Source organism: Urocitellus parryii, chromosome 4, assembly GCF_045843805.1.
Source record: "Urocitellus parryii isolate mUroPar1 chromosome 4, mUroPar1.hap1, whole genome shotgun sequence".
In the NCBI taxonomy this organism is placed as follows: Eukaryota; Metazoa; Chordata; class Mammalia; order Rodentia; family Sciuridae; genus Urocitellus; species Urocitellus parryii.
Window position 1 is genome coordinate 68,117,437 of NC_135534.1, and position 15,797 is coordinate 68,133,233.

At 35.6% G+C, this 15,797-nt stretch overlaps 1 protein-coding gene across 1 annotated transcript in view; it reads right to left on the reverse strand.

The window, feature by feature from the left end:
* The window catches only part of Rsf1 (remodeling and spacing factor 1), a 156,659-nt gene that overhangs the window by 117,840 nt on the left and 23,022 nt on the right, over positions 1-15,797 (reverse strand). Inside the window, exon 2 of the mRNA XM_026387266.2 lies at positions 1,172-1,263. Coding sequence (XP_026243051.2) covers positions 1,172-1,263 — 92 coding nt within the window. The remainder of the gene's footprint in view (positions 1-1,171; positions 1,264-15,797) is intronic.

Here is a 15,797-nt window from a genome sequence, read left to right on the forward strand (position 1 = left end):
TATATATATAAACATAGCAATTATTTTTTAAATGCTGGGGAAGCCAGGTGCAGTTGCTGTGATCCCAGCATCTCAAGCCTGAAGCAGAAGGATGACAAGTTCAAAGCCAACCTCAGAAACTTAATAAGACCCTGTATCAAAAATTAAAAATAAAAAAGGACTGGAGATGTAACTCAGTGGTAAGATGCTCCTATGTTCAATTCCCACTGCAAAAAAAAAAAAAAAAGTGCTGGGGATTAAATCCAGGAGTGCTTTTCCATTGTGCTACACCCCTATCCCTTTTTGGTTTTGAGACAGGATCTTGCTAAATTGCCAAGACTAGCCTTGAACTTGCAATCCTCCTGTCTCAGCCTCCAAGTAGTCAGGATTATAGGTGTGCCAACACCCTGCAGGAAAATTATTTTTTAATCACCTACAATTACAGCCTAATAGTCTGGTATGTTACTTGGTCTTCCCTTTGATAGGGTCCATCCTAAAGCTCATTTGGATTGCCTGAGTTGTCCTCACTAATAACATATGTGGCTGGTGAACAATTTAAAAGCTTGACATACTATTCTAATGGGCCTCGACATTTTACCTTTCAAGTCACAGAAAAATCTTAGCTCTGCCTATACATACTGGGTGATTTTAAGCAAAAGCAACAACTTCCCTGCACCTTATGTGTATTTATTTGATCAAGAGGATTTGAAAGAGTAAGTGAGAGAATTTATGAAAAATCCTTAGCACTAGGTTAGGCACAAAAGAGACACAGTAACTCTGAAACCTGATTTTAAGATTCAACACTACTGGGGGCTGGGGACGTGGCTCAAGCGGTAGCACGCTCGCCTGGCATGCGTGCGGCCCGGGTTCGATCCTCAGCACCACATACCAACAACAACAACAAAAAAAAATGTTGTGTCCGCCGAGAACTAAAAAAATAAATGAATATTGAAAATTCTCTCTCATTCTCTCTCTCTCTCCTCTCACTCTCTCTTTAAAAAAAAAAAAAAAAAAGATTCAACACTACTACTTATAGCAGTAAAAGAGGACAATCACAATTACAATAACAATAATTCAGAATTTTGAAAGAAAACTATTAATGTTTAAAAATTAAACATTATGAAATGCAAGCATAAATTTATGCTAGATAGAGCATTATTTCAATAGTAAAAAAAGGAATTTACAGAGTTACCTTGATCAAGTATTTTTCCCATCTGTCTGCTGTAACAGATTTTCCAATCTTCCTCATCAACTTCAAATGGAGCTCCACCAATTCTTTTGGTACTTAAAAGGAAGAGAAAATAAACATTTAAGATTAACAAAAAAAGAACTCTCCCCAACCATGATAACTCTTTCAAAACAGGTGACACTGATTCTTTTTAGGTCGCTAAATCTGAAAAGGATAAACTAGATAGCAAAAACTGACTGAAAACCACTCTCTTGAAGATGAACAGAATGTTTATGTTTTGTTTCAAGCTACCATCAAGTAAGAATGAAACCTGTTTCTAACTACAAACTTTGGGTGCCAGTGAAAGTCACTGTAAATTCATCAACTATAAACTCTACCACTATAGCATGGAATGTAGAATAGGGGAGGTTGTGCCCATGAGGAGACAACAGGTTTATGTGAATACTGCGAACTTCCTGATTAATTTTTCTGTGAATGGGAAACTGCTCCAAAAAAATAAAGTCTACTGATGTAGTTCCACGGCAGAGCACTTGCCTAGCATACATGAGGCCCTGGGTTCAATTTCCCATGTTTATTTTTTTTTTAATTTTATTTATTTATTTTTAATATTTATTTTTTTTTAGTTCTCGGTGGACACAACATCTTTGATGGTATGTGGTGCTGAGGATCGCACCCGGGCCGCACGCATGCCAGGTGAGCGCACTACCGCTTGAGCCACATCCCCAGCCCCCCCATGTTTAAATGAATAAAATAAATCAATAAATAGCCATCAAGTAAAAACACTTAATTAAATAACTAAAATTTTGAATCTGTTTCATACACCACATACTTGGTTTCTTCACTGAGATTTTAGAGCAAGATATACATTTACAGATTTAGAAAGGAATCAAGGAATATAAATTCCAACTTGATAGCTATCTGGAAAATTGAGTTTAAAGGTTTTCAAACTGTCACAAAAAATAACTCCAATGTATCCTATATCTGATATGTTAAACTTCTCTTATAGCATCCCTACAGATATTTTCCTGAAAACATTTACGTACAAATATTTACTTACCTTCCAATTTTTGAAAATTTGTAAATAGAAAGATATACTTATTCTAAGTCAAAAACTGCCGCCCTAAAACTTTGTTCCCTGGTTCTGGCTATTAGTCTCTTGTTTAAAAGATAATACTTTTAATCCCTCTTCCATCAGAACCTTCAAATAGTTGAAAATTACTCTATTTTCCCTCAGGTTCTCTGTTGTGACTATAAATAGCCAGAATTCCTCTGAATATCCCTTGATACATCAACTAATTATGTGTTTAAATCATATTAATTAGACCCAAGGGAAATAAAGGACATAAGCCTGCCAAATTTAACATTTCTCAAATCTAAAATATTACTAGTAACCTAAAAGAAATTACAGGTACCCTATTTTAAAAGTTTCCATAATAAAATATATTAGGAAAATGCTAGATTGAAAACAAACAAAAAAGGTTTTGTACAGAGGAATTCTAGAAGTCTTTACTAATTGCAAATATCCAAGTCGATCCAAGGTAGAAATATAATCTGCATCATTCTCTAATATATTTAATCCAATATCTTATAGGATACACATGCTCTGAGAAATACTCTGAGATTGGGAAATGATGGCCTCATTTTTTTTCAATCATTCTTTCAGGCTCTTTAGTCTCCACTGAAGCTACTTCTGACTTTGAAACAACTTTAAAGTATAAAAACATCCACTCATTCAACCTCTTTTTATGGGTCCTCTATTAGCAAGTAAAAAATACTCCTTCACCTTATTGAGCTTTTCTGAGTGACTGCTAATGGGTTAAAGTAATGGGCTGGGGGTAAGAGGGAGGAGTGGTCACAGACAGTAAATAGACAATTATTCTAAGACCTAAAATATGGAGTTGAGGGGGGAGTAGAGAAAAAGGCAAAAAACATTATTTACAGAAACAACAAACAAATAGCTAAAAAATAATAATAAAATAAACCAAGTGATTATAGAACTGGAGGAATAGAAGAAACTTACAAGAACAGGCAGAAGAGTTTGAATTTTATTTAAAAGTTTAAGCCAAAGCCAGGAGTGGTGGCACATACCTGTAATCCTAGCAACTTGGGAGGCTGGGGCAAGAGGAAAGAACATTCAAAGACAGCCTAGGCAACTCAGTAAGACCCTGTCTCAAAATAAAATTTAAAAAGAGACTGGGGATGGGAGGATTCCGCCTTTTGGGTCCAATTCTTCTTCCTCCAGGAAGAAGTCTTTTCTGCTATCCTTCAGTAAAGCCTTCTACTTTCCACTCTACACTTGCCTTGGAGTGCTTCTTTGGTGTTATACTTCAACATTTGGGGAAGCAAGAACTTGTCACCAATAAACAGCAGTGACAGATTGGAGGTTCCACCTAGATCTACATGGAGACTACCACCCATCACTCAAATGGCCCTCCAGCTTGTTACTTCTCAATTGGACTTCTATCACAGACCACTTTATAGACCCAATTTTTTAAAAAGGAACTCCAAACTGCTTGCTCCACACCAACCCCCTTCCAGTTCGAAGAAGCCAGAGCAGTCATAGTCCCCTTTCATTACAGCAGTAATGAGTTCCTAAAATTAGAAGGGGGAATGAAGCCAGATTTAAAGATAGGTAGTTAGTGTAGTTAGGTAAATCAGGTTTAATATTGAGTACGATAAAGAAAATGGAGACCATATGGAGAATGGAGTCCATAAAGAAGATGGAGTCCAATCTGAGCCCAGGAAACCAGAACACCACCTGAGGAAATTGAAATATTAACGTTCCCAAGGCCTCTGACCCATCCTTAAAAATTGTTAATGAAGTAGCTCCCGAAAACAGGGAGATGCTTATCAAACTACCCCAGGCCCTTCTTGCCCAGTTTACTCCTCCCCATCTCATGCCCTAACGGGTCCACCTGTCTCCCATCTTTTGGTATTCCTATCTGCATTTTATCACTGCAGGATAGAGTGACACAAAGGACAGGAATACGGGCAGACAAAAGAAGACCTTAGATATAAAAAAGGGAAGATACCTCCCCTTTCTACAGATTCCACGGGTCCCCTACTTCCTCAGGGAAGAAGTCCTTTGGGCTATCCTTTAATAAAGCCTTCCACTTTTCCACTCTTTAAGAGAGAGAGAGAGAGAGAGAGACAGACAGACAGACAGACAGACACTAGAGGACTAGGGATATAGCTTAGTTGGTAGAGTGACTGGCTCATATGTACAAGGCCCTGGGTTAAATCCCCAGTACCATCAAAAAAAATAGAGAGAGATGGGCAAGTGGCTCATGCCTATAATCCCAGTGGCTAGGGAGGCTGAGGCAGGAGGATAAGAGTGCCTCAGCAATGGCGAGGCACTAAGCAACTCAGTGAGACCCTATCTCTAAATAAAATGCAAAACAGGGCTGGGGATGTGGTTCAGTAGTAGAATGCCCCTGAGTTTAATCTCCAGTACCCCCCCCCCCCCGAGAGAGAGAGAGAGAGAGAGAGAGAGAGAGAGAGAGAGGATGTAGCTCAATGGTAGAGCACCCCCGGGTTCAATCCCCGGTACTAGCAAAAGGGAAAAAAAAAAGTTTATGCAGCAGAAGGCAATATTAGGACAAACTCAATGAATGAATTAGAGGAAGACTTTAAAAGAAACTTTAATTTGCTTATTTTAGGAAACGGGGTACAGGGAATGAATGTAAATCAAGGAAAACATCAATCCACAAAGATGGGAGCTTGAAAAAAGGTACAAGTGGTAGGTATATAGAGCAGTGGGAAAATCTAAGAAATGTTTAGGAAACAAAATTAAAACAATGATTGACTTGGGCTGGGGATGTGGCTCAAGCGGTAGCGCACTCGCCTGGCATGCGTGCGGCCCGGGTTCGATCCTCAGCACCACATACCAACAAAAAAAAAAAAAAAAAAAAATGTTGTGTCCGCCGAGAACTAAAAAAAAAAAAAAAAAAAATTAAAAATTCTCTCTCTCTCTCTCTCTCTCCCCTCTCTCACTCTCTCTTAAAAAAAAAAAAAAAAAAACAATGATTGACTTGTGCAGTAAAAGAGAAAAAAAATCAAGAAAACCTGAGGCACTGGCTTAGGTAAGTGAAAAGGTATCAATGACAATAAAGGAGTAAGAATTTAAAATACTCAATTCTCAGTTCTACCACTTACACAAGCGGTCAGGTCTGTTAAGCACTGAACCTAAACTTCCCCATCTGTACTAAAAGGCTGTGTTGACAATCTCACCAAGTTTTGAAACAGTGAGACACTATATAAAGCTAAGATACTTTTATTTTTATTTATATTGTGATTTTTTGAAAACTAAGGTTACTTTCAATCTCTTTTACCCCAAACCCAGTGGTCTTGATTACTCTTCCTACATTTCAATCCTGCTCAATATTTTCCCCTAGTTTTCTAGGATACCATATGACTTTTCACTTTAGAAAATATGTATGGATAGATTATAACTAACGAACCTTCCAAAAATACTGCCACTTCCCAGTTGGTTTGGGGAAGGGGTTTTGTTTTTTGGGTTTTTCTGACAGGGGGCAGGATGCAGTGCTGGGGGTTGAACCCAGGGCCCTGTGCACGCTGGCAAGCACTCCCCTAATAAGTATTTTAATAGCTCATAAACATGCATATAAACCCATCCTGATTTCTTACAGTAGCTTCAGAATTCCAAAATTCAGGGCTGGGGATATAGTTCAGTTGATAGAGTGCTTGCCTGGAATGCACAAGGCCCTGGGTTCAATCCCTAGCACCATATTTAAAAAAAAAAAAAAAGAATTCCAATATTCATTCTCAACCTAACTCTTCAATTCTTTCTCTCACTTTTACACTGAAATCTTTAATAGAAAATCGTTTGGACCTGTTCATTAAACCAATTAGGCCTGTTACCTATGTGGGCTTTATTAAGACTTCCTGCTTACTGTCTTCTCCTTATATAAAATACCCATCATTCAATCTGTGAAGAAAAATTCTCGGTGATGGTCTTACAACTATAACTGCACATCTTGTTCTTGCAATGCCCCTTGAATTAATGCTGTCTGTATCACTCAATTAGTAATGATGGAAACACCAGTTGTTTTATGTATGCTCCCCACATCCTGTAGAAATCATGAAAGATTTTACTACAACTGGTGATGTTTATTAAAAGTCAGTACAGGTAGAGAATAGGATAGACAGCAGAATACATCAGACACTAGAATGGCAATATGTAAATCAATGGAAGTGTAACTGATGTGATACAGCAATCTGTATACGGGGTAAAAATGGGAGTTCATAACCCACTTGAATCAAACTGTGAAATATGATATATCAAGAACTATGTAATGTTTTGAACGACCAACAATAAAAAAAAAAGTCAGTACAGGATAAAAATAACATGTAGGAGCTGGGGTTGTGGCTCAGTAATAGAGCTCTCGCCTAGCATGCGTGAGGCACGGGGTTCGATCCTCAGCACCACATAAAAATAAAATAAAGGTTATTATGTCCACCTACAACTAAAAAAACGAATATTTTTTAAAAATAATAATATGTAATAAATGTATCTCTCATTTTACCATACAAATCAAGTCATTGTTGATTTAGGAATAAAAATAAGAATGGACATTTCTTGATTTATTAGTGAATCACTTAACTTTAAATTTTCTGGTAGAATATTTATAAAAGTAAAATGAAACTGAAAATAATTAGGGTTTTTGGGTTTTTTTGTAGTTGGGCTTTAAGCCTAAGTACCAGCAAACAAGTACTCTACCAATGAGCTACATACCCAGCCTAAAAATAATTTTAATGATATGACTTATTTAGCCCTATATAACCAAAATGTTATCATTTCAACATATAAACAATTGTTTTCAAAGTGAGATCTCTTTCATCTTTTTTGTATTCAAAATTCATTGCCTATTTTACAATTATTATAGCACATCTTAATCCTTACTGGCCACATTTGAAGTGCTCAAGAATCACATGTGACTAGTGCATATTGTACTGGATAATGCCACAGAGTACAGAGTTAGCATACATATTTTAAATCAAAATTTATGACCCACAATTTACTAACTGAATTTATTTATATTTTCTGTTCATAATAGAACTGACAAGCCAGGCAAAAGGTGGTGCACACCTGATGCAATCCCATACACCAGGGAGGCTAAGGCAGGAGAATCACAGTTTGAGGCCAGCCTCAGCAACTCTGCTTCAAATTAAAGACTGAGGATATAGTTCAAGTGTTAAGGTATCACAGGGTTCAATCCCCAGTACAAAAAAAAAAAAAAAAAAGACTGACAAGGTGATGATCTTTAAGGGTACCAGTAACACTGACTTTATTAACTGTTAAGAAACAGGTATAAAATCTGACAGAAAAATTAATTAGAGATATCATGATGGCACAGTTATAATCCCAGCAGCTCAAGAGACTGAGGCAGGAGGATCCAAGTTCAAGGCCAGCCTCAAAACCTCAAACTAAATATAAAAAAGGGCTGGAATCATGGCTCAGTGGTTAAGTGTCCCTGGGTTCCAACCCTGGTAAACCCCACAAACACAAAAATAAATTAATTAATTAGAGCTAAAAGTGTAGCTCAGTGGCAGAGAACATGCTTAGCATGCACTGGGTTCAATCACTAGCAGAGAAGGAGAAGAAGAAATTTCTAAAAACCAACATATAGTTGAGCAAATATTAAAATTGCCATTCTTTGTAGGCTCTAAAGCAGCTGTTTATTCAATAAACAGTTCTAGGATGTTGGAAATGTCCTGTAATCTGTAATTTCATGTACAGGAGCCATTTAGCCACATGTAGATATTGAAATTAATTAAGGCTAATAAAAATGAGAAATTAAGCTTTAATTACATTTATTCTTCTTTAAATAGACACATATTGCAAATGGCTATGGTTATTGGCAGGGCAGCTGTAAAATACCAATCATATTTTTAAATCACATGATCATTTTCTAAAACACTAACAAGTTTAAATTCCATGGAACATATTCTATAATAGTCTCATTTCCAGAACATTAGAAAATTATTAACTCTTTCTAAAAATTTATTAACCATCATCAAGTCATTCTGAAAAATATATATTTTTGTTCCAAATGAATTGAGATATCTACATTTTTACATGACAGATTTGAAAAACAACAACCTTTAAGGGCTCCCTTTCTTTCATAAGGCTTCAGAGGTAAAAGATTCCCGAGTGGAATGAAAAGGTCAGGGATTATATATGAATTTCATGAAGGGCCTACCAACATGATATAAGTATGAAGCAGCAGAAAAATGGTAGAATCCCAGAATGTATATTGCTGATCCAATTACACCAGAATGTTTTATATTTTGACATTTTTCTAGCATGAAGTCTTAAAAATGTTACTGCTTCTGCAATTCTAATCAGTTACTTGCAGTTTTGTTTTTTGCACAGTAGAAATTTATAGCAGCTCATAATGGGTAACATCATTGTTCTTCTCAATCCCTAATAAAGTCTTTTATTTATTTAAATTTTCTCTAAGCTTATTTATTTATTTAAATTCTCTCTAAACTTATAAGCAAATACAATTATGAAAATGCTTAATTTTATCTAAGGAATTGATAAAAGACATTGATTTCAGATACAGTGACTGAAAGACACGCTTACAATAAGCTTTTACTTACTGCCCAGTTTTTAGAAACTCTGTTGGGAGAGCAGTTTTAGAATACGGAGACTGGTCCCACAGGCCACTTGATGCTTGAAATCACTGTCATGTATTCATATACCTTATTTTCAAAGAGTTCATTTAATCAATCATCTAGTTTTCTGAAAAGCAAAGAGATGGCTCAAGACTATGAACTGTAACTTAGACCACCATCTGAAAAAGTACATGGATGACTACACTTAGCTCATCACTTTCATGGGAGAAGAAGGATTCAGGAACAGCTATTAGGCAGAACTATGAACCAAGGGTTTCCTGCTACTCCATTTTAGGTCTTGGGGCTCCATTTTGAATCATATTGTTTTCCCCATATAAGTAAAGAAACACATGAAATATGGCTCAGATTCTTTCGGAACTAAAACTGGAAAATGTACTACAAATATCAGCAGGGCTCGAAGTAATGAAAATACGAGCAATTCAGAGAGGAGAACAAAATTAAGAGAAATAGAACCCTGCAAAATTGCAGCTCTGTGCGTGAATGAATTTACCCTTCCTGGAGGAGAAGGTAAGATGTTACTTTATAGAGGAAAGGCCTCTGAGGGACATGAAGTGAGCCACTCCCATCAGTCAGTCTTTAAAAAGTTACTTCTAGTTTATATTTACAAATAGCATTAGCATTCTGAAAGAGGAAATTTGAGGTACTTTTTTTTTTTTTTTTGGTACCAGGGATTGAACTCAGGGGCACTCAACACTGAGCCACATCCCCAGCCTTATTCTGTATTTTATTTAGAGACAGGGTACTCACTGAATTGCTCAGCACCTCACTGTTGCTGAGGCTGGCTTTGAACTCTAGATCCTCTTGCCTAAACCTCCCAAACCACTGCGATTACAGACATGTGCCACTATGCCAACTGAATCTAAAGTACTTGAGGCAATGGTTTTAAGTACCTCCAGCTTTAATCAAATGATCCTATTTCCCTTCTCTCCACTCAATTTAATAATCATGAGAGAAAGAGACTTGAAACAAATTTCAAAAGAAGAAAAGTGAAGAAATACTATTTAAGGAAAAGGAAGGATTTCTTTCCCCCAACTTTTTCCCCCCAATAATTTCAAACCTAGTGAAAAGTTGAGAGACTAGTATGCCATTCACCTGGATATACCAATTGCTCACAGTTTTGCCAATGAAAGACAAAATACTTTATATAGAGGTAAAACCGTTATGGAATGGCTCTTTAATAAAAATGACACCAAAAAGATAAGAAGTAGGCAACCAAGTCAAGGAAGGGACAAACATGAAACATGTCAAGCAAAAGAAAATACGTGCATAAAAGCCCTGAGGCAGTCAAAATCTTCTGGAGTAACTGGAAAGAAGAAAAGGTAAAAGATGCTGCTTTATGCTTACTTGCTTACCATGAGCAATTGCAGCCTTGGGTTTAATCCTCAGCACCAAAACACACACATACACACACACACAAAAAAAAAGTGCTGCTGGAGAAGAAAAGATCAAATCTCACAAAGCCTTTGAGCCATATAGTTTAGAATGTACTTTAAATGTAAAGAGAACCCTCAGGAGGACTGTAGGAAAGTTTCATGATTCAAATTTTTAAAAGCTCATTCTGTATCTAGGACCTGCTTCAAAATAATCCAGGAAGCAGAGAGAGGTAGGAATGGATGAAGTTACAGATGAATTAAAATTATACCAAATATGGGTGATGGGTACAAAAAAGTTCATTATACAAATTTCCAAATTTCTATGTTTCACATTTTCCATATGAAAAGGTATATGAGATAGCAAGATCACTATGGCTGTCTTTTGAGTAATAAATTACAGGGAATGGGGGAAGGAGTGTGGGCAAACACTACTGCCAACCGTCAGGTAAGAGACAATAATGGACTAAAGTTGTGGCTGTAGAAATCCATAAAAGCATACTCAAAGAAAACTGTAGAATCTGGATATTTCCTAAATTTAAAAAAAAAAAAAATTCTAACAATCATCTGTCAATCCAAAGAACTGACTACTTTATGTGTCTTGTAATATCTATCTTAAAATCTATTAGTTTATTCTTTTTTTTTTTTTTTTGTACTGGAGATTGAACGCAGAGATGATTTGCCACTAAGCCATATTCCCAGCCCTTTTTATTTTTTATTTTGAAACAGGGTCTCACTAATTTGCTTAGGGCCTCGCTAAGTTAATAAAACTAGCTTCAAACTTGTGATACTCATGGCTCAGACTCCCAAGTCTCTGGAATTATAGGTTTGTGTCACCATACCTGGATAGTTTATTCATTTTTAAAAGCAGAAACCATGACTTTAAGTTCAATTACATTCATAATTTAGAAAGACAACATACATGCATATACATTTAATAATAAAACCGAATTTATTTGTTCCACATCTTATCTCTGATATTCTTTTTTATTGTAATTATTTTTTTATTTCTGATACTCTTGAGTTCAAAGTTTGTAATTCATTTAAAAGCCTACACTTTGTATTAAAAATATGTATCATGAAAATCACCTAGACAGAGTCAGAAGGAGAAGGAAGAAACCCCAATTTCTCAGGCATAAATGAAGGAATAACATCGGTTAATCTAAAGTCTTCTAGCTCTAATATTCAGGTATTGAGGCAGGTAGTTGCCTTATAAACATAGCAACTTGTCAATCATGGGTTCTTAGAATTTTCTGAAGCAGAAGCAATGATCTCATTCACACCCTTTGATAGACTAGAAAACTTAACACTTAAGATGTGATGTAAACTATGCAAGATTAAAAATAACCCAAGTAAGACCACAGACCTTTGGCCTTCCAATTCAGGGCTCTTTCCAATTTTTTTAAAGTATAAAATGTTAGAGGTATAATTCAGAAAATACAACTTATTAATCAAATGCCCCGTTCTCCATAGCCTCATATCTAGTTTTTGATTTCAGGTTACTCCTGCCAAAGCACCCTGAGGCATTATCCATTTCAGAAATGTAATTTAGCAAATAGTTGCTTCAGATACAGACACACTATTACTACTACTCCAAATTCATTCTTTTGTTTTTTAAAAATAGCATTCTTGATAATGTAATGAAAACAATATTCATTCACCTGAAGTGAAACATCCAATAAGTTTTGGTACATTACATTATTAATTTTTTAACTGTAAAAGATACATAACACAAAATTTGCCATTTTAACCTTTTTTTTGGGGGGGGGGTATGAGGTGGGTACTGAGGATTGAACCCAGGGATGTTTTACCACTAAGCTATACCCACAGCCCTTTTTATCTTATTTTCTTAAATTTTGAGACAAGGTCTCACTAAATTGCTGAGGCTGGTCTTGAACTTGCAAAACATATTCTAAAGGAAACAATATTGTCACCAAGGGGGTAAACATTGGTTCTTGCTGTAAAGAAGTATCAAAAGATCTCAGGTAATGGTTTTTGATCTCCTAAAGTTTAGCTCTTTCTGATAAAATCAATTATTTCTTAGCATTTAACTGATTGCTAGAAAAAAATTTTAAATGAAATTAAAATTTTCTCTTTAGGGGTATGATAATGAAAAAAGGAATAAGGAACACTGTGCTATAGAATACAAAAATAAGCACTATTGAGTTGATGCTAATATAGACAATGCCTAACTGCAAACATGGCTATATCCCACTGAAACCCAAACAAAATTATATACTGACCAGTTCCCTCAAAAAATTGTTCTAAATTCATCCTAATTAAATCACTTATTTGCCTTTTGCCTAAAAGTAAGTATAATGCTTGTTCAAATCAGTTTAATATCTACACAGAAAGAAAGGAAAAAACAAGAACTTAAGTAAAAAACAACACTTTACTTTTAATCAACAGTCATCTGACAAGTAAAGGTACTTTTAAGAATAATATACTATTGCCACCCTAGAGTTTCCTAGAAAAGAGAACAAAATGGGCTGGTTAAGTTCTACGTATTTCATTAATAAATGAGAAAATGTATATAAAAGCACTTTATAGACCACAAATCAATATCCAAAGTTATTGTTATTCACCGCCAGATGGTGATGATGGTGATGATGTTTTATTTAAAGCCAAATTTGGATAACTTATTTGAGAACCATTTTAAAATATCGCTGATTTTAAAGTATGATCAAATGAAACATCAATAAAACAAGCAATAAAAACAGGTGTGCCTGGTCAGGTACAGTGACACACACCTGTAATCCCAGCAACTTGGGAGGATAAGGCAGGAGGATCACAAGTTCAAAGCAGGCCTCAGCAACTTAGGCTCTAAGCAACTTAAGAGAGACTCTCTCTCCAAACACATCATATATAATAAAATATAATTTTCATTCTTTTATTTACAAGACAATCCTAATTATTCTATTTTGAGGTAACTGGATGATGTAGAATCACACCAGTCGTTTCGTTATATATGTACATAGGGTAATAATGTCTGATTCATTCTACTGTCCTTCCTACCTTCATACCCCCCTCCTGTCCCTTCACTCCCCTCTACGTAATCTAAAGTAACTCTATTCTTCCATAGCAGCCCTCCATTGTGATTTATCATCCGCATACCAGAGAAAAAATTCAGCCTCAGTTCTGGAGATTGGCTTATTTCACTTTGCATGATATTCTCCAGCTCCACCCATTTACAGTATATTCCATGATTTCATTTTTCCATTCATCTGTTGAAGGGCACCTAGGTTGGCTCCATAGTTTAACTATTGTGAATTGAGTTGCTATAAACACTGATGTGGCTGCATCACTGTAATAAGCTGATTTTTAAGTCTTTGGGGTATAAACCAAGAAGTGGGATAGCTGAGTCAAATGGTGGTTCCATTCCAAGTTTTCTGAGAAATCTCCATATTGCTTTCCACATGTGTGTACCAATTTGCATTCCCACCAGGAATGTATGTGTGTACCTTTTTCCCCACATCCTCACCAACTTTTATTGTTGTTTGTATTCTTTTTTTTTTAAGAGAGAGAGAGAATTTTTTAATATTTATTTTTCAGTTTTTGGTGGACACAACATCCTTATTTTATTTTTATGTTGTGCTGAGGATCAAACCCAGTGCCCTGCGCATGCCAGGCGAGCGTGTTTCCACTTGAGACACATCCCCAACCCTGTTGTTCGTATTCTTGATAATTGCCATTCTGACTGGAATAAGATAAACTCTTAGAGTAGTTTTGATTTGCATTTCTGTAAGTGCTTCATCAAAATGAAAGTCATATTGAAAAATTAACATTCCCATCCTCATATTGCTGAAGAAGCATCATTATCTAAATACTTATATTTCATGTGCATAAAATGTAATATAATTGAAAATAATACAGTTCTTGCCTTAAGATTCCACACTTCAGAGAAAAACAAATGTTCCTGGGGTAATTTGCTAAGATAAGACTAAGTCCTTGAAGACCACAAAACATGAATTTACAAGTATTTTCTTTTATACAAGACTGGATGGATTTTTTAAAACTGCTGTTAGTGTTCAAATAACAATACAGGTAAAAGTACCATGCTTGGCAAAAAAATTTTTTTTAATTCCTACTTGGAGTTATTATTCTAATAATATGAAAAAGTTCACATTCCTCCTTTCCCCTTCTTAAAAGAGTTCTCTGCACTCACAACTTCCATTTTCTCACCTATTCCATTTGCTCCTAACACACCACAATCTGACTTCCATTAATCATTGGGCTTTTAAGTTTTTGTCTTAAATTCAGTAGCATCTGATGCTATTATTGATCATATCCTTCTTGAAACCTGGGTATTCTGTGACACTGCTTTTCTGATTTCTCCTTTTATCTCTTTGTCCCTTTTTTTTTTTTTTAGAGCACTTTGCAAACCTGCTTTTTGTCCTGTGCTTAAAAGCTAGTTCTTTCACTTATTTTGTCCATAAGTTATCCAGCCCTTTGCTTCCATTTACATTATACTATTGTCTCTTTAAATTACATAATGCTGGTTAAGGATATGTTCAGGTAATAGAAAACCTTACCAGAGCAGCAGCTTCACAAACAAAGCATTAGGTTTTCTCACATAACAAGTACTGCTAGTGTATACCTGTAATCCCAGCGACTTGGGAGGCTAAGGGAGGAGGAAAGTGAGTTCAAAGCCAGCTTCATCAATTTAGCAAAGCCCTAAGCAACTTAGTGAGACTCTGTCTCAAAAAAATAAAAAGTAAGAAGGGCTGGAGATGTAGCTCAATGATTAAGCGCCTCTGGGTTCTATCCCCTGTACAAAAAAAAAAAAAAAAAGGTACTCATTACTATACGTTACTACTGTTGGTTTAATGGCTCAACAAACCCATCATATTGAACTTCCTGGAGTTCCCAAATATAATACCATGCTATTTCTAGACCCTATCTCTTAACCTATATAGTTCCCTCTATCTTCACCACACCTCTTCTCACCCTCAAGACTCAAGTTGGTTGTTCCTTTGTGAAGTCATTATTTTATCTCACCTTATCATGATAAAGTGCCCCTAATGGGGTTTCAAAATGATCATATTTTGTCCTTATGTATTACACTGTATCATAAATTCCTGTATGGTTAGATATAGCTCACATTAAATAGGTCTGTGTCTTCAGCACCTAGGACAGTGCCTAGCACACATCGTGCATTCAATAAAGACCTACTCAAGAAATGGATTTGGTCTCTAAAAACAAAACAAAAAACATTTTTTTATAAACATGAATCTCTCCCAACTGAAGTAACTTATTCATTAGCCAATGAGTAAATAATAATACATGTGTCTTACTCATACTTAAATAAGCAGATGGAGGTAAAAAAGACATCAAATTTCTAACGGCATACAAAAAAATATGTAAGAGAAAATATATCTACTTCAAATATATTTATGATACCAAATCAATTATACCCATACCACCAACCTAAAAGGGCCCAACCTTAAATTGGTTTCCATGAAAACTATACTTTTAGTAAAGTTAATGAGCTTCTTCTAAACAGGACAAAAAGAGAAGCTATTGAAGCAAATATTAAAACAGAAGAAATTACAAATAAACAATGGCTCCCCAGTCCCTCTATTCACTTCTGGCCTTAG